This window comes from Lacerta agilis, chromosome Z (assembly GCF_009819535.1).
Source record: "Lacerta agilis isolate rLacAgi1 chromosome Z, rLacAgi1.pri, whole genome shotgun sequence".
NCBI lineage: Eukaryota > Metazoa > Chordata > Lepidosauria > Squamata > Lacertidae > Lacerta > Lacerta agilis.
The window spans coordinates 9,172,681-9,189,655 of record NC_046331.1 but is presented as its reverse complement, the minus strand read 5'-3'; the positions used below and the strand labels follow the sequence as shown (position 1 = coordinate 9,189,655).

General features: G+C 44.5%; 1 protein-coding gene across 7 annotated transcripts in view; it reads right to left on the bottom strand.

Moving 5' to 3' along the window:
* The window catches only part of GARNL3 (GTPase activating Rap/RanGAP domain like 3), a 94,049-nt gene that overhangs the window by 15,418 nt on the left and 61,656 nt on the right, over positions 1-16,975 (bottom strand). For all 7 annotated transcript variants that reach the window (XM_033137185.1, XM_033137189.1, XM_033137191.1 and 4 more), the window contains 9 exons: positions 16,839-16,865; positions 13,417-13,492; positions 10,685-10,783; positions 9,656-9,759; positions 7,650-7,758; positions 6,312-6,357; positions 4,734-4,840; positions 3,992-4,107; positions 3,053-3,157 (listed from right to left, as the gene is read on the bottom strand). In XM_033137185.1, the coding sequence (XP_032993076.1) occupies positions 3,053-3,157; positions 3,992-4,107; positions 4,734-4,840; positions 6,312-6,357; positions 7,650-7,758; positions 9,656-9,759; positions 10,685-10,783; positions 13,417-13,492; positions 16,839-16,865 (789 nt within the window). The remainder of the gene's footprint in view (positions 1-3,052; positions 3,158-3,991; positions 4,108-4,733; positions 4,841-6,311; positions 6,358-7,649; positions 7,759-9,655; positions 9,760-10,684; positions 10,784-13,416; positions 13,493-16,838; positions 16,866-16,975) is intronic.

Below are 16,975 nucleotides of genomic sequence, written 5' to 3'. Positions count from 1 at the left end.
TCAAAGTGGACTGGGCCTGACAATTTACCTGTTTCCATGGTGCATTGGGGACATATCCATTTTCGGATGTTTTGTTTTGATGCCCTCTACAAGTATGAAGGCAACAACTCTCCCTTTCTGCATATTCCTAGTTTCTGGTATTCAAAGACAGCCTGCCTCTGACCATAGATGCTCAATCTTGCCATCATGGCTAACAGCCATCATCAAAATTATCCACAATTTCCCTAAAGCTATCAAAGCTACTGGCCACCAGCACACCTCGTGGAGGCAAATCCCATGAATTAAATATGCTTATTGTGACAAATACAACTCATGCTGTCCTGGGCACAAAGTCCCACCAGACCACTATGGCAACCATCTCAGCATGTAAAAGGTACAGCGGTTCTGGGAAGAACACAATGATACACTTCACGAAATGACGTATTTGGCAAATCTGCTAAGAGGGTACTTGACTGCTCCACAAGAAACGCTATAATCTTTCTAAGTCAGGCCCTCATTATCTGTTGAAGGGTCTCTCCTGATACTGTGAAATTGCAATCTGCTTCCTTTCATGCTGTAAAGAGGGCTACCAAACTACAGCCATAAAGGGCTACCGGGCCAGGGGTCAGCAAACTTTTTCAGCAGGGGGCCGGTCAACTGTCCCTCAGACCTTGTCGGGGGCCGGACTATATTTTTGGGGGGATGAACAAATTCCCTATATTTTTTTGGGGGGGGATGAACGAATTCCTATGCCCCACAAATAACCCAGAGATGCATTTTAAATAAAAGCACACATTCTACTCATGTAAAAACATGCTGATTCCCAGACTGTCCGTGGACCAGATTTAGAAGGTGACTGGGCCGGATCCAACCCCCGGGCCTTAGTTTGCCTACCCATGGGCTACCCAAATCCAGATCTTTTTTTGACCCATTTTCTATTTGATCCCCAGACACTGTGTTTTCTCCTTCTCCTCTGCAAAGGAGAAGTCAGTGAGCTCTCAGAGCCTGCTAATTCCTTTCTGTTTCAACCTGGTTTTCTTTACAACTGATCCCCTGTTAATTGCCCTTGCTTGAAATTTAGACTTGATGCTGCTGCCTTCGTTGAACAGGATTCTGCTCTCATTTCTACGGGTACGCCTGATGTAATATTCTCCCTCTCTCGAACATTTGGTGTGCTAATTTGTTGGTTTTTTTCAAGGGTGAGAGGAAATCAATTTGGCGTTGATAGAATGTGTTGCATGTTTTTCAGGGTTTTCTTTAAAGCTGTGAAAATAAAGATGCATAACACCACAGAGGGCTGATGCAAAAATAATTGCAGTCAAGAGCCTGGGAGCAGGTCTGGTGTCATATTAACACAAGAGACTTGCTGGATTAGGCTAATGGCCCCTCTAGTCCAGCAACTTGTTCTCATAATGGGCAATAAAGCCCCCCCCCCAGGAAGCCCACAAGCACATCCTGAGTACAAGAATACAACCCTCCCGCTGTTTCCTGCAACTGATATTCACAAGCATCTCCACCTCTGTTGATGGAGAACAGCACCCAGCAGCACCCTTGGACAACTGCTTCATGCTCCGGCACCGGGGGTGGGAAGCAGGCGGGGGCGGGGCTGGCACGCATTCTGGGGGCGTGCTGTGTGTGCGTTCTGGGGGCAGGGCGCGCCGAGATGGAACCCTATCGGGATCCCGCTGCCCGGGGCACCCCACTTTATTTTGTAAAGTGTCTCATAAACACACAAAGAAACAACACATTTCAAAAGCAGCTTTTGCTGCGGCATCAGCTTTTAGAGGGGAATCTCCCCCCTGCAGGGCACGCCTATATTTACAAACTGCTCTGGACTCGGGTCTTTCAAGGGATATCCAGTTAAATTAATGGCTTCAAGTATATTGATTTCAATGTCTCTTCTTTTGAGTATGATCAACAAAAGCTCTCAGTCACCCTGAAGAATTATCTTGACAAGGTTCCCCTTTCTATTTGCTACAGCTCACTGAGAGTTGGCAACTTATTGGGGGCTGTGGGGTGCTTTTGAAAGTTTTTATTTGCTTGTTTGCTATAGGAGAACCTCAGGCCCAGGAGCTGAATGTGGCCCTCTGGGCTTCTCTATCTCTCCCTTGTAACTCTCCCCAGGCCACACACTTCATCGGCCCTCCTTCATGCCCAGCGTGCTTTAGCCTGGCTATAAAGTGTCACTGAATTCTGAGAAGTATGTCTCTTACTTGTTAGGATGGATGATGCAACGGGGTGTGTGTAGAAGCTATAGGACTGTGCAAAGGTAAAGGTTAAAATGGTTATTCCACCCATTTTAGCCTCTGGCTCTGCCCACCACTGTCATGTGGTACTTGGAAGGTTGCTCAGAAGGGAATGTGGCCCTCAGGCTGAAAAACCACTCCTGGTTTATTATACTTATGTGCTGCCTTACAAAATAAATCCTATTTTAAAATAACACCCCCCCCCCCAAAACCCAGCGGCATTCCTGTTAGGAATGGTTCAGACGGAGGTACCCAGGTGTCAGTAAAATCTATTTATGTATGCGACAACAGCAGCGTGGGTCTTGTTAGCCCAAAAATGGACTGGGTATAACATATCTAAAAGGGATATAAAAAGGGGGAGAAATCGCACCAAATGCGTATACAAGAATATGCAGGAGTTGTGGCTAAATTAAAGGAGCCTTGGAAGGGGAAGGAGGGAAGTCGCTGAATGTATTGGAACAATGAAAGATTTTAATATGGAAATGTATATTTGAAAATCTTTTAATAAAAAATATTTTTTTAAAAAAATACAAAATAAATTCTATAGGCATCCTATGAGAAAGAGATGAACAGAAAGAGAGAAAGGTAGGGAGGCTGTGTCCGCACGCCATACCTTTGAAGCACATTTCTCCCCCCAAAGAATCCTGGGAATTGTAGTCTGTTAAGGGGTGTTGGTAACTGTAACTCTGTGAAGCAGTGTGTGTTGTGTTCACAGCCTGGATGTGTGAGAGTCAGAGGCAGTTCACTGGTGCATATTGCACTGCCTAGCCTGTTTAGCTGATCAAGGACCTCAAGTAGCCACAGTGAAACACAAATCCCAAGCACACCTGGCCAAGACGGACAAATTCAGCTTGTCGGGCCTCCTCTTTCTTCCGGGCCGATTTTGGGGACTCAGGTAAGACATCACTGAAGGATCTCCTGTTCAGCATGTTCTAAACAAAAGCAAAACAACAACAACAACAACAACAACAACAACAGAGTTTTACTGAACGGACTGTCATCCTGGGGGCGTTTTTTAAATTTAATTCTGTGCAACATGATAGTTTTCCATTTGGAAGGGCTTTCTTGACACAGGGAGGCGTTCAAACACATGAATCTCTCACCTGCGTGGTCCAAGGAAGACTGTACCACATGAGTTTTCTGAACATTAAGAACACCAGGAGATGTTATATATATTTGTCTATCTACTTGCTCTGACTGGCAGCTGCTTTCCAGGGTTTCTGGCATGGAGTCTTTCCTATTACTTGCTACGTGACCCTTTTAAGCCAAGATGTTGGGGACTGAACCCAGAACCTTCTTCATGCAGACAATAAGCTCCACTGCTAAGCTACGGCCCTTCCTTGGCATCTCCTAGTAGGCCTGAAACTCTGGAGAGCTGCTGCCAGTCAGTGTAGACAATGCTGAGCCAGATAGACCAATGGGTCTGACTCAGTATAAGGCAGCTTCTTACGCCCCTTCCTCCAACATTAGAACAGGCTCTTCTTGTGCATACCACAGACGAAACCTCAAGTGAAATTCCTATGCGAGTTATGAATTTGAACCTTGGATTTAAATGCTGGCTCCCAAAGTTTTGTCGTATGCCAGCATGACCAAAAGACAGAAATCATGATGGACCTATGATCGTGAAAGCACGGGGAGAGGGGGAGCTGGCACCGCGTAGATCTCAGGCATAAGAAGAAGAAGAAAGGCAGCGGCATCGGATCAGCCGCCACCATCTTGCACAAGAATCTTTTTTTTTGAGGTTCCACAGAAGAGGCGGAGCTTACCTTGTGCATGTCAGGCATGAGGTCCTGGTACAAAGAGCGGATCAGCATGTCCAAAGTACGCTGCCGCTTCTGAGCAAATGTCGGAGTTTCCAGGGTGGCTTTCTCCCCATTGATTACTGTAAGGCAACGGAAACAGAAAGGAGACATCTCACATACCATGCAGACCATGTCATGTACTATGAAACAGAGGCTGGACTCCTATATGTATAGCACTTATAACATTTTGGGCATTTTGTAACTATTAAAGATTGTTGTTGTTTTTTTAAAAAAATTGTTCTTATGAAAAGTCATATTCAGTTTGGCCCTGATAATTATGCTCCGCTGTGTCAAAGGGGGTTTATTCTAGCACATTTGCAAAGCTAAGCAGAGTCCTTTCAAACTGGATAGGGAACTGAGCGTTGGGATTCCTGCATTGCAGGGGGTTGGACTAGATGACCCGAGGGGTCCTTCCAAATCTACAGTTATATGGTTCTAAGTGGGAAGGGCTGCAGCTCAGCAGTACAGTGTCTGCTTTGCTTGCAAAGGGTACCAGGTTCAATCCCTGGCATCTCCAGGGAGAGCTGGAAAAGATTCCCTGCCTGAAACCCCAGGGAGCCACTGCAAGTCAGAGCAGGCACTACTGAGCTAGATGGACCAATAGTCTGATGTGGTGTGAGGCAGCTTCTTATGTTCCTAAATGTGTCCAGTCTAAATGCCTTAACACAAGGAGCTCTTTGATCTGAAAATGGCATATCCAGCTTACATTTCACCAGCAAGAAGTCCCTGAATTCTTGGTGGTCCGTAAACACTGGTGGGGATGGAAGAGGAGGCCCAAAGAGAGGTACGCTTTCTTCCGAAAAGATTTTCAGCCTAGGGAAAAGGGCACATCAGATATTTGGGGCAGGACATGGTTTCATTTCAAATGCTACATGCCTCTAACCAAAAATTCATAAAATTCAACTCATCCCCTCTTCAAGCACTTCTGGAAAGATGTAGAGACACCTTGGGTGTGATGTAATAGCAATCAGATTACAGTACTATATGGATACTTCTGGCACTTTACAAAAGTCACAGAAGCAAAGTAAGAAGTCTCTACCCACAAGGAGCTTACAGTGTAACTTCAACAGCAAGGAAGCCAAAAGAGAGAAGGGGATTATAATATGAGACAAAGAGATGAATGGGAAATAATGCAATTGCATACATACATACATACATAACTTGTTATACTTGGGGAGGAGATTTGCTTTGCAATCCTAGGCACATCTACTCAGAAGTTGAGTTCAATAGGGTTGCTTCCCAGGTTACTGCAGTACTAAAGCACTAAAACCATAGGCTTCATTTATTATTATTATTATTATTATTATTATTATTATTATTATTATTTTCATCATCATCATCATCATCATCATCACTAATTGGATTTCTTGCCTGCCTTTCAACATAAGGTCCCAGGACAGGTTACAACAACATAAAAAAACAAGCTTGTAATTTATTTAAACTGATTTTATTCAGATGAAGATAGTAGGTTCTAAAGCAGGAGTCAGCAAACTTTTTCAGCAGGGGGCTGGTCCACTGTCCCTCAGACCTTGTCAGAGGCTGGACTATATTTTTTGGGGGGGCGGAGATGAACGAATTCTTATGCCCCACAATTAACCCAGAGATGCATTTTAAATAAAAGCACACATTCTACTCGTGTAAAAACACGCTGATTCCCAGACCGTCCGCAGGCCGGATTTAGAAGGCGATTGGGCCGCATCCGCCCACCCCCCCCCCGGCCTTAGTTTGCCTACCCATGTTCTAAAGGCATACACCTCAGTTGTCGAAGGCCAGGGGAAAGGAATGCTTTCAGCATACAACAAAAGCTATGCAATGAAATGTGCCAGATGCACCTCTGTGGGGAGGTAATTCTACAGCTTAGGGCTTACCTTCCACCCATCCAATTTCCCCTACAGACTCTCTTGGGTGTTAAGATCAGCAGAGGGGGCCCTCTTGAATTCAGTTTACATCCTGTCCTTCCTCACAAAGGAGCCCATAGATAATGCAGGATGCTGTTAGCTGGCCACAACCAAAATGCACTCTGTACATTCTCAGAAACAACTTCTCTTTCTACTTTACATGTTCCTGACATTCAAAATAGGTCTGAGAAGGGACCCCATGTCCACACACCCCAGGGAGAGTCTGTAAGCCTAAGCAGATTGAGGTTTCTTCCTTCTTTTCTTCCTTTTTAGTCTCAGACTTCCCCCTCTCCCTGTACATTTTCACCAATATCACATAGAGCTAGAGTCATAACATGTCATATCAAATTAACGAAATGAATGGTTTGTCTACAGTTGACACCCACCTGTAACTATCACTCTGCGTATTATATCTCACTAAGGCAAAAATATCTGCAGCATCAGTTAAGGAGCTCAATCCATTACTCCCATGCAAATGGAAACCACTTGTTTCTTGATAATGCTCCCCCCCACCCCCACCCCCACCATTTGTGTCAAAATAAATAACAAAGAGGGGAGGGAAAGCGGGGGGAATTAAAAGATCAAGCATGTTGGAATTATCTTCTCATCACAGGAACCACAGGGCAGTTCATATTGTTGGAAAAGCAGCAATACCTGATGCAGAGAGAATGTTCACACATGCTATGCCAGGGTTTTTGGCTCATCATAGCACACCATGAATGAGTAGTATGCTGATACATATTGCTGATCATTCCCACTTCACTCCTTCCCAGGCACAGGCGGGATAAATAATCCATGGTGCCATGGCTTCCTGTTCCTTTCTCCCAAGTCACGATTGCTAGCCAACCTTAAGCCATCGTTTGTTGCTGGTATACTTTTGTAGCTTGTGAAGGAGCAGCAAATTATGACCTCCAGTTTGGAGATGATGGGGAGTCAAGGCTAGGGGAAGGGAGTGGTGAAGCAGAAATGATCAGGAAGCATGCCCCAGCACATTGTTCATTCACACTAAACTGTGATAAATCAGCAGTTCTGGTGCATTGTGGGATGCAAATGTGGCCAATGCTTAACTGTGGTTTGTTGCCTTAACCCTGATTAAGCTTGGTGATAACCAGAAGTGGATTTATGTGTGGAAGAATCATGGGCTCCATTCATTTCTGGTACTCAAAGGGTTGTATGCTCTGCCTCCATAATTGGAGACAGTATGTCTCTAAATAACAGTTGCTGGAAGTTGCAGGAGTGCACAGGGCTTGCAAGCTTCCTACAGGTATCTGGTTGGCCACTGGGAAAACAGGATGGCCTGATCCAGCAGGACTTTTCTTATGTATCCAAAGTTAGACCTACTGCAATTCATGCACATGACCAATTTAGCTCCAATAATTTCAGTGGGTCTGTTCTGTGTATAACTTAATTCCGTACAACTCCAAACAAATTACTGGGCTCAGAATTCTTTAATTCTAATTTTGCAGCAGCCTTCAATTTCTAGGGGAAAAGACCCTGAAATCTGCACACTTAGATATGTAATACAAAACATAGTCAAATATCATGTGTACATCGAGACCCTAAGAAACTCAGGCCTGTGAATATTTAAGCTTGGAAAATATATTCCAACATGCTCAGAAGCCCTGACCCATGAGTGGAGCTGAGCTCCTTAGTTAAATCTGAAAAAAGGAAAACAAGTTGATTTTACAAAATTAAGGAAGTGGAAAGGGAGTGACGAAAGATACGTGTAAAGTGGGAGCGGATCATGGATGGCTTAAAGGCTGGAGAGGATTCTTCTCCTTCTTGGAACACAATGGTGACAATGTCGTTCCCGATATGCCGTTTCCTTTCCACCTGTAAACAACAACAACAAAAAGAGCTGTTCATGGATTCATGAAACCTGTGTAAAACAACCCCCACTAAGTCCTCTGTAAATTATTCAGCTGAGTCTCATGTTCAATTTGAAGAAATGGACCAAAAGAAGGGAATCTTTTGGTTCAACTTGCCAGCTCTGACAGTTCATGTTTGCAACGCCTTTGAACAGTGAGCGAAATGCAATCTGAACAATCGGGGTGCAAAATTCTAACTTGTAACAAAGTGATCTGGGAGGTTCAGGAGATTGGCCCCAGGAACTGTCTTTCAGAAGGAAGGCCCTCCTCCTTTATAGAATCCAGAAGGGCAGTGGGGGAGAAAACACAGCCTTGATGTCTGTTGGAACTTGCTTAGTTGGCTCTGTGGAATGGCTGAAGAGAACTGGGTATGTTTGGAGTGTGGGGGTGGGAAATGAAGGGAAGCAGAGATGGGGAAACAGTCAACTTATCTTAAGATTTGGGCCAAAGGGCCTTGGATGTAATCCAGTCCAACCCTCTGTGGAGGGCCTACACTGCAGGATGAAGTTCCAGCCTCTGATTTAAATACCTCCAGAGAAGGAGAGACCACCACCGCCTGGGCCAGCCTCCCCCCACTGTCAGACAGCTCTTGCCACAAGGAGGTTTCTTCTAACGTTTAACCAAAATCTGCTTTTCTGGCAGAGGCCCACTAAGGGGAATGGAGCCCTACCAGTCCAGGGGAGTGGCACTAATTAACCTTCTCCTCAGTTTCAGTGCTGCTCCTTATAGAACTCAGCAGGGGGGAGGGGGAGGGGGACAAAGTAGAATTAGTTGGCTCTGCCTGCCATCAGCCCTGGCTCTGCCCAAGGTTGGCCTCCCTGCCTTCTGCTCTGCGAGTCCCAATGGGAAACAGCCACCAGTATTCCCAGGAACTTCCACCTGTTGGTCCTACTCTTCCTATCTGGGGCTACCAGAGAACAAGGGTGCCCCTTCAGATATTTGAAGGGGCCACATCCACACCACACATTTAGGGAACTATGATACCACTTTAAACAGTCATGGAATTCTGGGAGCCCCCAAAGAACTCTAGGAGCTGAAACTTGTTAAGGGTGCTGAGAATTGTTACAAAACCCTTATTCCTTTTACACAGCTAAGATTTCCAGACTTTTCTGTGAAGAAGGATTTATTGTTGAACCACTCTGGGAATTGTAGCTTTGGGAGGGAAATAGGGGTCTCCTATCAACTCGTGCTGTGGTCTAAACCACAGAGCCTAGGGCTTGCCAATCAGAAGCTTGGCGGTTTGAATCCCCACGACACGGGGGTGAGCTTCTGTTGCTCGGTCCCAGCTCCTGCCAACCTAGCACTTCGAAAGCACACCAGTGCAAGTAGATAAATAGGTACCGCTCTGGCAGGAAGGTAAATGGCATTTCTGTGCGCTGCTCTGGTTTGCCAGAAGCGGCTTTGTCATACTGGCCAAGTGACCCAGAAGCTGTACGCCGGCTCCCTCGGCCAGTAAAACAAGATGAGTGCCGCAAACCCAGAGATGTCCGCGGCTGGTAAAGGGTCAGGGGTCCCTTTACCTCTACCTATCAACTCTCAGTACACTTAACTAACTTCAGTTAGTGGCTGTTCAAAGTGCTTTAATGTGTATGCTGTGAATGTGGCCTGTGTCTCCCCTTAACCTCCTCTTCTGCTACGTAAGCACACCCAGTTCTTTTGGGCCACCAAACCCCTTGCCATCCTGGCTACCCTCCTCTTGAACACTCCAACTCGTCAATGTCCTCATTTAAAACAGAGTATCCAAAACTGGCCTTCCACATAAACTTTTCCAAAATGTGCATCCTGGAAGTGCTGCTGTGTTTTCCTTCCTTTGATAGTGGCTTGTGGTCTAACCAAGAAAAATCAATAGGGAAACCACATACTTGCTGTTTGTTCTCTTTAGAATATGGAAGCATGGTTGAGACGTGGAACATTATCTCGTGCCCTTGGTAGACAGTGTAGATGGAAAAAATGCCTGTGGTGTCATCTGCAAAAGAAAGGAAAGGAGCACTGGCTTTCAGTGGGGTGATATGGAGTTTAGGGACTCCTACACTCCTTCCTTTCCCATTGGACAATTGCTACATTCAGGGTACCTCTAGACCACCCATATTTTGAGGAAGGGATACAAGCGTAGATCAGGAAATTTTGGTTTGCCCAGTTAAAGTGGATTACAGTGCTCTCCTTCGGATAGTGATAAAGCGGGATATCAAATCCAAACTCTTCTTCTCTTCTTCTTCTTCTCTGTCATTCTAGCATAATACATCCATTTTAAAAAAGGAAACTGACTTTTTGTGGTTAGGAAAGTGATAAGGAAATGCATTAAAAAGTGTGGAACAAATTAACACTTACTGGGAAGGAGTTTAGTCACTCTACAAGAGGATCAGTATGGATGCAGGACAAAATGTTCATTGTTGTATAACCTCCCCATAAGCAAATCAGAATAAAAGTAGGATATAATCTGACCTCTGTGTAAGCTTTGCGCAAACAAATCTGGATGTTCATGAGGAATGAGAGCCTTTACCACTGTCCTCCTGCTAATACCCCTGAAGCCGCCAATTACAACAAATGGATTTCAATAAAAATAAACAATGGAACAGAAAACAGCAGCAAAGAGAAGAGCAAACAAATGATGGGTAAAAACCATCAGAGATTCAATGCCACCAAAAGGTTGAGCACATCAAAATGTTTTAATTGGGGCTTAAAAAGCAGCAATGCAGGTGCCTGGCCAACATGCTGGGCTGAAACAGAAGCAGAGCCAAGACACTTGAGTTGCAAAAGCCAACAGGAGAACACAAAGCAAGTAACTACAGAAGAACATGGGTGCATTTTCATGCATTACAAGATATGTTCTGGATCTGCCAACATATCTTGGAATCTGGGTATGATTCTAATTGCCTCCAATGAAACCTTACTTTTGGTGTCCAGTCCTCCTCTGTAGCCGGTCCAGCCCTTCAAAGTAATGGTGTCCCCCAAGAGACTCAGTAACCTCTGAAAGCTTTCGCTGCCAGCTTCTGCAATTTTGGGTGGGGGGGGGGGTTGCAATAAGATAGTGGGAAGAGACAATGGGATGAGAAAGAGGGGAGAGATTTAAATAACATCTGGGCTTTAAATGCATGGACACATTTAACACCATGCTTCATTTGACCCTGAGAACCATTAACACTTCTAAACCTGTGTGTACGAAACAGCAAAGAAAGAAAAAGTCAGATGTACATGCTAAATATAGTTCATGCAGTTCCCATATTTCAAGTATCTTAAAAAGGTTGGAGAAGTCCACCTTGAGACCAAGACAAAACAGGCATGAGGAATGAGACTAAGGCAATTTTGGTGGCGGCGGGGCAGGAGACAAGGGCAAGGAAGATGGAAAGCTTTTGGTATTTTCTCCCCCCCTTCCCCCCCCCCACTTTGGCTGTTGAGGACACAAATATGTCAAGCTGGCTTTGCAAATATAACCAAGGCATTAAGAGCCTGCCAGAGCTTTTAGTCATACAAACACAAAATGTTCTCGGCCCGACAATGAAATATTTTGTAGCCGTTGTTCAGAGACAGGAGGTGAAAACAAACCTCAGGTCACATGGATGGAGGTGCTCTGGGAAGCAGGAGGAGGCAGAGCGGATCCGTGCCAAGGGTGGTTGTGGGTGGGTGGGTGGGATTTGGAAACATCTGGGGATAGCAAGAGTTCCCAAGAAACTGGCTATCCCTTTTATTTTATCTGCTGCTTGGGAGAGTAGCTTAAGAAGAAGCTGGAGAGCAGAGAGTGTGTTTACGCGGGAAGTGCAACTTGTTTTTTTTTCTGTGGGAAAGTCCAGCCAGAGGGGCAGATTTATGATTGTTATGAATGTGGCGCCACCAGTGTGTACACGGTACTTAACAGAGTATTATAAGCAAGAGATGGAGGCTGTATCCGCACTGCGCATTTAAAGCAATATTACAGAACTTCCCCCGAAAGAATCCTGGAAAGTGCAGCTTCTCAAGGGTGCTGAAAGTTGTTAGGAAACACCCCTGTTCCCCTCTGGGAAACATCTACTCTTCCCAGCATTCCATCAGGAAAGGGGTTAAAGGAACTGTGGGTGGGAATTATAAATGTATATGTGGAATAGGCAGAATCCTTTAAAACAGGGCTTTTCAAAAGTTGACTACAAATTCCATCATCCCTGACCACAGGCTAAGCTAACTGGGGCTGATAGGAGAACTGAAAACTGAAACTATGGGTATTTGTATACCTCTTTCCAGTGGTGCCTGGTACCCATTGAGACTGATAGAGCACAAGGCACCACCATTAGGTGGTGGCAGCACCAGAGCCAATGAGAGGCAGAGCCAACTAATTCTGGTCTAGTCCCCTGCCATCCTCCTCCCTGCTGACTTCTACAAGGGAAACACTGAGACTAAGGAGGGAGAAGCTGGCAGGCAGGGCCACTCCCGGAACTGGTTGCAAGTAAGAAGGAAGGCAGACGGGGACTGGCTGAGGGCAGACTGAGGATGGTGGGGCAGTGCCCCATTTGCCTTAATGGATCAGCCTCCACTACCTCTTTCATTTAGTCATTAACTTCCAAGCCTCCCAAAAATGAACAGCGGAGGTACAACTGCATAGGAAAAGTGGCTGCTAGTGAAAGGGCCTTCATAGTGGTGACACCCTGGCTATGGAACAGAGTTTCATTTTGCCATTTTTAACGGTCTTTTCAGTGTCAGGTGAAGGCACCCAGGCCTTTAAAGCATCTTTTAATCTCAGTTGCTAGAAAGGGAAGGTTTTAAGGCTGCTTTTAATTATTGCGTATTTATTGTATTGCATCTTTAACACAGTACTCTTTGTTCTGTAAGCCAACATAATGTTGATGGGCAGAGAAATATGGTAATGAAAAGAAATCAGCCCTGGATTTCACTTAAATCTGAGCATTCACAGGAACGTAGGAAGCTGCTTTATACCAAGATTATTTGTCAATCTAGTTCAATATTGTCTACAATGATTGGCAGTGGCTCTTCAGGATTTCAGGCAACCAGGGACCTTACACATGCAAAGCAGATGCTCTACTACCAAGATATGTCCCTGGCTGGCTCAAAGAATCACTGGGTATGGAAGTACCTTAGAAAAAGGAAATGCAAGTATGTCTGGTTGCTATGTGTTATTTACACTCCACACCATATTCTCTATCTGACAAAAGTCAAGAGTGTAAACTTTTCAAGGCAGAGGACTCTCTTTCTGCTTATGCTACCATGTAATACAAAATGCACACCAGGAGACTACAACTCCCATCTTCCCTACCTTTGCCCATGCTGGCTGGGGCTGATGGGAATTGGAGTCAAACATCATCTGGAAGACACCACATTGGCTATTGCATTGGCTATTGCAGTGATTGTGAAATAACAGGAAAGGATGTTTGAGATGGTGCCTAGGGAAATGCTCTTCTTTTGCCTTGGAAAGAGCACTTGCCAACTTTTTTTTTTTTAAGGGAATCAGATTTCCCCTCCCCTTTGGAGGGAGATGGCATTGCACCTCTAAGCAGTTCAGCCAGGTAGAATCCAATGCTCCAGACCAACAAAGCTGGCCACCACTGGTCTAGATCTAAACCAAGATCAGCACAATGGCATAAACACAGACATTTCTCCACCCACTTCAGTTCAGATAGAACTCAATCTTCAGACTCACCGTTGCTGAACATCTCGTCATCTGTTAGCTGTCCATCTTTGGCATAAAGTACTCCAAACTTAAAATTGACAGAGCCCTATGAAACAGGAACAGTATATTAGTAAGACAGAACCAGAATGGCATTCTTCAAAAAATGAAACAGCTTTATAAGTGAAAGTGCTCCTTTGAACTGGGCAGTCGAATTTGGAAGTTCCATAATAATCCTGCATTCTATCTTGCCAATGAGCAGAGTACGTCTTCTAAACCCTTAACAGCTAGGGGGTGCTAGAGTAGGGCTATGACTCTTCCAACCATACTGAGCTGCATCCCAGAGAAATACATGTGAATAAGTGGGGGGGGGGGCGCCAGGGGACAAGGATGTGCAATTGAGACTTCATGCATTTGAATACTCATTGAGAAATGCAAGCCCATGCACACTGCTCCAGCAAGATGTGGGAAACCAGTTTGGGAAGACAAACCATATTCTTGCTCTACTCAGGGTTTTTCATTTTTTCTTTTCATTTTATCATTCATATGCTCAGGTTCTGATTCACTTGCATACAATATTATTCCCCCACCCGCCTTTTTTGGCAACTGCCCTGCTCATGAATTTGAAGTCAGGTCCATTTTTATGACTTACTTCTTCTAACCTTTATTTCAAACCTTTGTATTGTATTTTGGTATTTGTTGGAGGCCGCCCAGAGTGGCTGGGGAGACCCGGCCAGAGGGGCGGGGTATAAATAATAAATTATTATTATTATTATTATTATTAGGCATTTTTACAGATAAAACCGCGAAAAAGTATCACGTACAAAAACCTTAAAATGTATATAAAAAGGCAAGAGTTGAATACGCATGCTGATTATATGTAATCTGGAATTTCTTCCTGTTAAGCTACTCCTTGGGGGACTGCTGCCAAAAATTCGGCTACCCCCCGCGGTCACCCTTTGGTCAATATCTGACAACCAGAATCCAACACTTCCACCATGCAGCGGTTTCAAACCACCCAGGAGGGGGTACAGCACACGTTCACGCAGCGTATTATGCAGTGGGCAATAGAGGAGGATGTGCTCTACAGTATCCGGGACCTTCAGGGAGCATCTACAGTATCTCTAGGAATGTTCCGGTATCTACCCCTGACAAATGCCGAGGGGAAGACATTCAGTGGGGCCAGCATAAATGCCCTACGTTGGGCTGGAATTATTAACTTAGTAACATAGTTGACCCACTATCTAGGATATTTAAATAATAGAATATAGGAGAGCAAACTCTATTTACAGCTGTCGCATTTTTATTTGTAATGCAACAAAATAAATAAAATGTTAACTTGAACCCGCTCTCTGCAGATGAGCCTGAATTGGAAGCCACTAAAGGGACTGCCTTGCAAGCAGACTGTTAAAGGACTCACAAGTCTTATATTTCTTCTTATAACTGGATTTCTCAGCATTGTCTGTATTTCTGAACTCCAGGTACAAGTGCTGTCACTTGTACAACCAAGACAGCACCGTCCATGCACAAAAAGGAAGGCAATCAGCAGGCTTTGTGTAATGCCAATGGTTTGTGGCAGCAGCACGGCAGCACCTACACCTTGGAACTCCCTGCCTATTGACACTTTTGGTGTACTCTTTTCAGTTCCTGCTTAAAACAGTTTTGTTTAGGCAAGCCTATCCAGAGACATATAGGTTACATGTATTTTATTTCTTTTTAGCTACTGCAGATTTTAATAATCTTTTGAATTATTTTCAATCACCTGGGTTTTTTAAAGGAGAATTTCAATGTTTATTTATATTTTAGTAAAACACAGAGGTTTTCTTACAATCAAAACATACATTTCATTAAATAAATAGATATACATACATACATACATACATACATACACACACATACTTAGGAGGGGAAACCCGGAAAACAGCCCTCAGTGGGCACAGAGTACTAGCTGATTATTTGCAAGTGGAACAGATAACCAGGTTGGAAGAGGCTGGAATGGAGTATTATTGAAGAGGTGACTGGGAAAGTGAACAGCAGTAGCCCACAATGCAAGGTTTTGTTGCAGTGGGAGTTTATGATATTCATGTCCAGGGAACACTAACTTGTTTTTCTGATTTCCTTGTTAGGCTCTTTTCCCCATATCCCTACCTTGTAAACATTTAACACCAGCAACAAACATCTTCAAAAATAGGCATGCAAAATCCCTATCTCTCACACTCAGTAACACTGCTAGTGCAAGCCTACTATCTTAAAATTCACTAATAATAATAATAATAATAATAATTTATTTATTTATACCCTGCCCATCTGGCTGGGTTTCCCCAGCCACTCTGGGCGGCTCCCAACAGAACATTAAAACAGAATAAAACATCAAACATTAAAAACTTCCCTAACAGAGCTAAGGATGTCATCCCCCTCCCCCTCCGCACAAACACAAGTTTGGAATGGGACAGATTTGGGCACCAGCTTCCTCCATTTTGGAGATTATAGGAATATCATCGGTTTTAGGCATTCCATTGCACGTATGAAAACCAATCATTGTTATTGTTAGGGGAGACTGCAGACACTCAGCCATGGCACTCAGCACTCACACTTCCCATTCTGTTTCAAAGGCATGGATGGCTCCCATGAGTCAATACAGCATCAGCACAAGCTCATTCGCTGTGATTTACACCATGACCCCCCACCACCTGAATGGCTCAGACTGATTTAGTGGCAGATTCAAGTGAGGCCCATGGGACCATGAACCTTTAAGGGTCCACAATCAAACTGAATTGATATATGGACCTCTCTCCCAATCGGTACTTTGGAATAAGGCGAGGCAAGCAGTGATGACGAAAGAGGAACAGAAGAGTCCAAAACATTGTAGGAGGAAAGGGTATTGTTTCATAAGTACTTCTCAGGCCAAAATCACACATTATGTAACTGGGGCAGGGGCACTGAAAACAGCACGCCATGTTGAGTTCCTTTGCTCACTTCCAGAACCTGTGCAATACTTATCTCAAGATGCCTCCCCCGGCCCTTTCTGGACCATGGGTTGCCACTTGCACGGCAGGATTAAGATGAGATTGTCACATCATGGGATAAGTATTCCTGCCCAATGTGGGTGAGAAGGGGTGCCCATGAGATGGGGTTGGAGTTTTCAGCAGCACATTTTGTGAGTCATATGCAGCAGCAGCAATCTGAGCAAGTATGCCCCCCCCTGAATTCAGGTAACAGAGTCCCCAACAGATTTGTAGAAGTGCATGGTTTGAAACTGGTTCACCAATAGCTCCCAACTCTAATCGGCCTTCTCAATCATGATTTCCCACTTATGTTGACCTCAGGAGGGGCACACAGGAGTATCCCCCCAAATCAAACCACGTAGCATAGCCCACAGAAAAGAACACGGCACTTTTCAAAATTGTTTGTTAGATAGGCTCCTGGGAACTTAAAGGAATCAGATTGTGAATTACCTCTTGCTCTTCCAGAACCAATAAATCCTGGGGAGGGAAAAGAACAAATATATTCAGCTTTTATTTTCATTCAGAACCCAGCAACCTAATTTGTCATTTGCTTACACCCTAAATGTAACTGGTCAAACAAAAGCAGG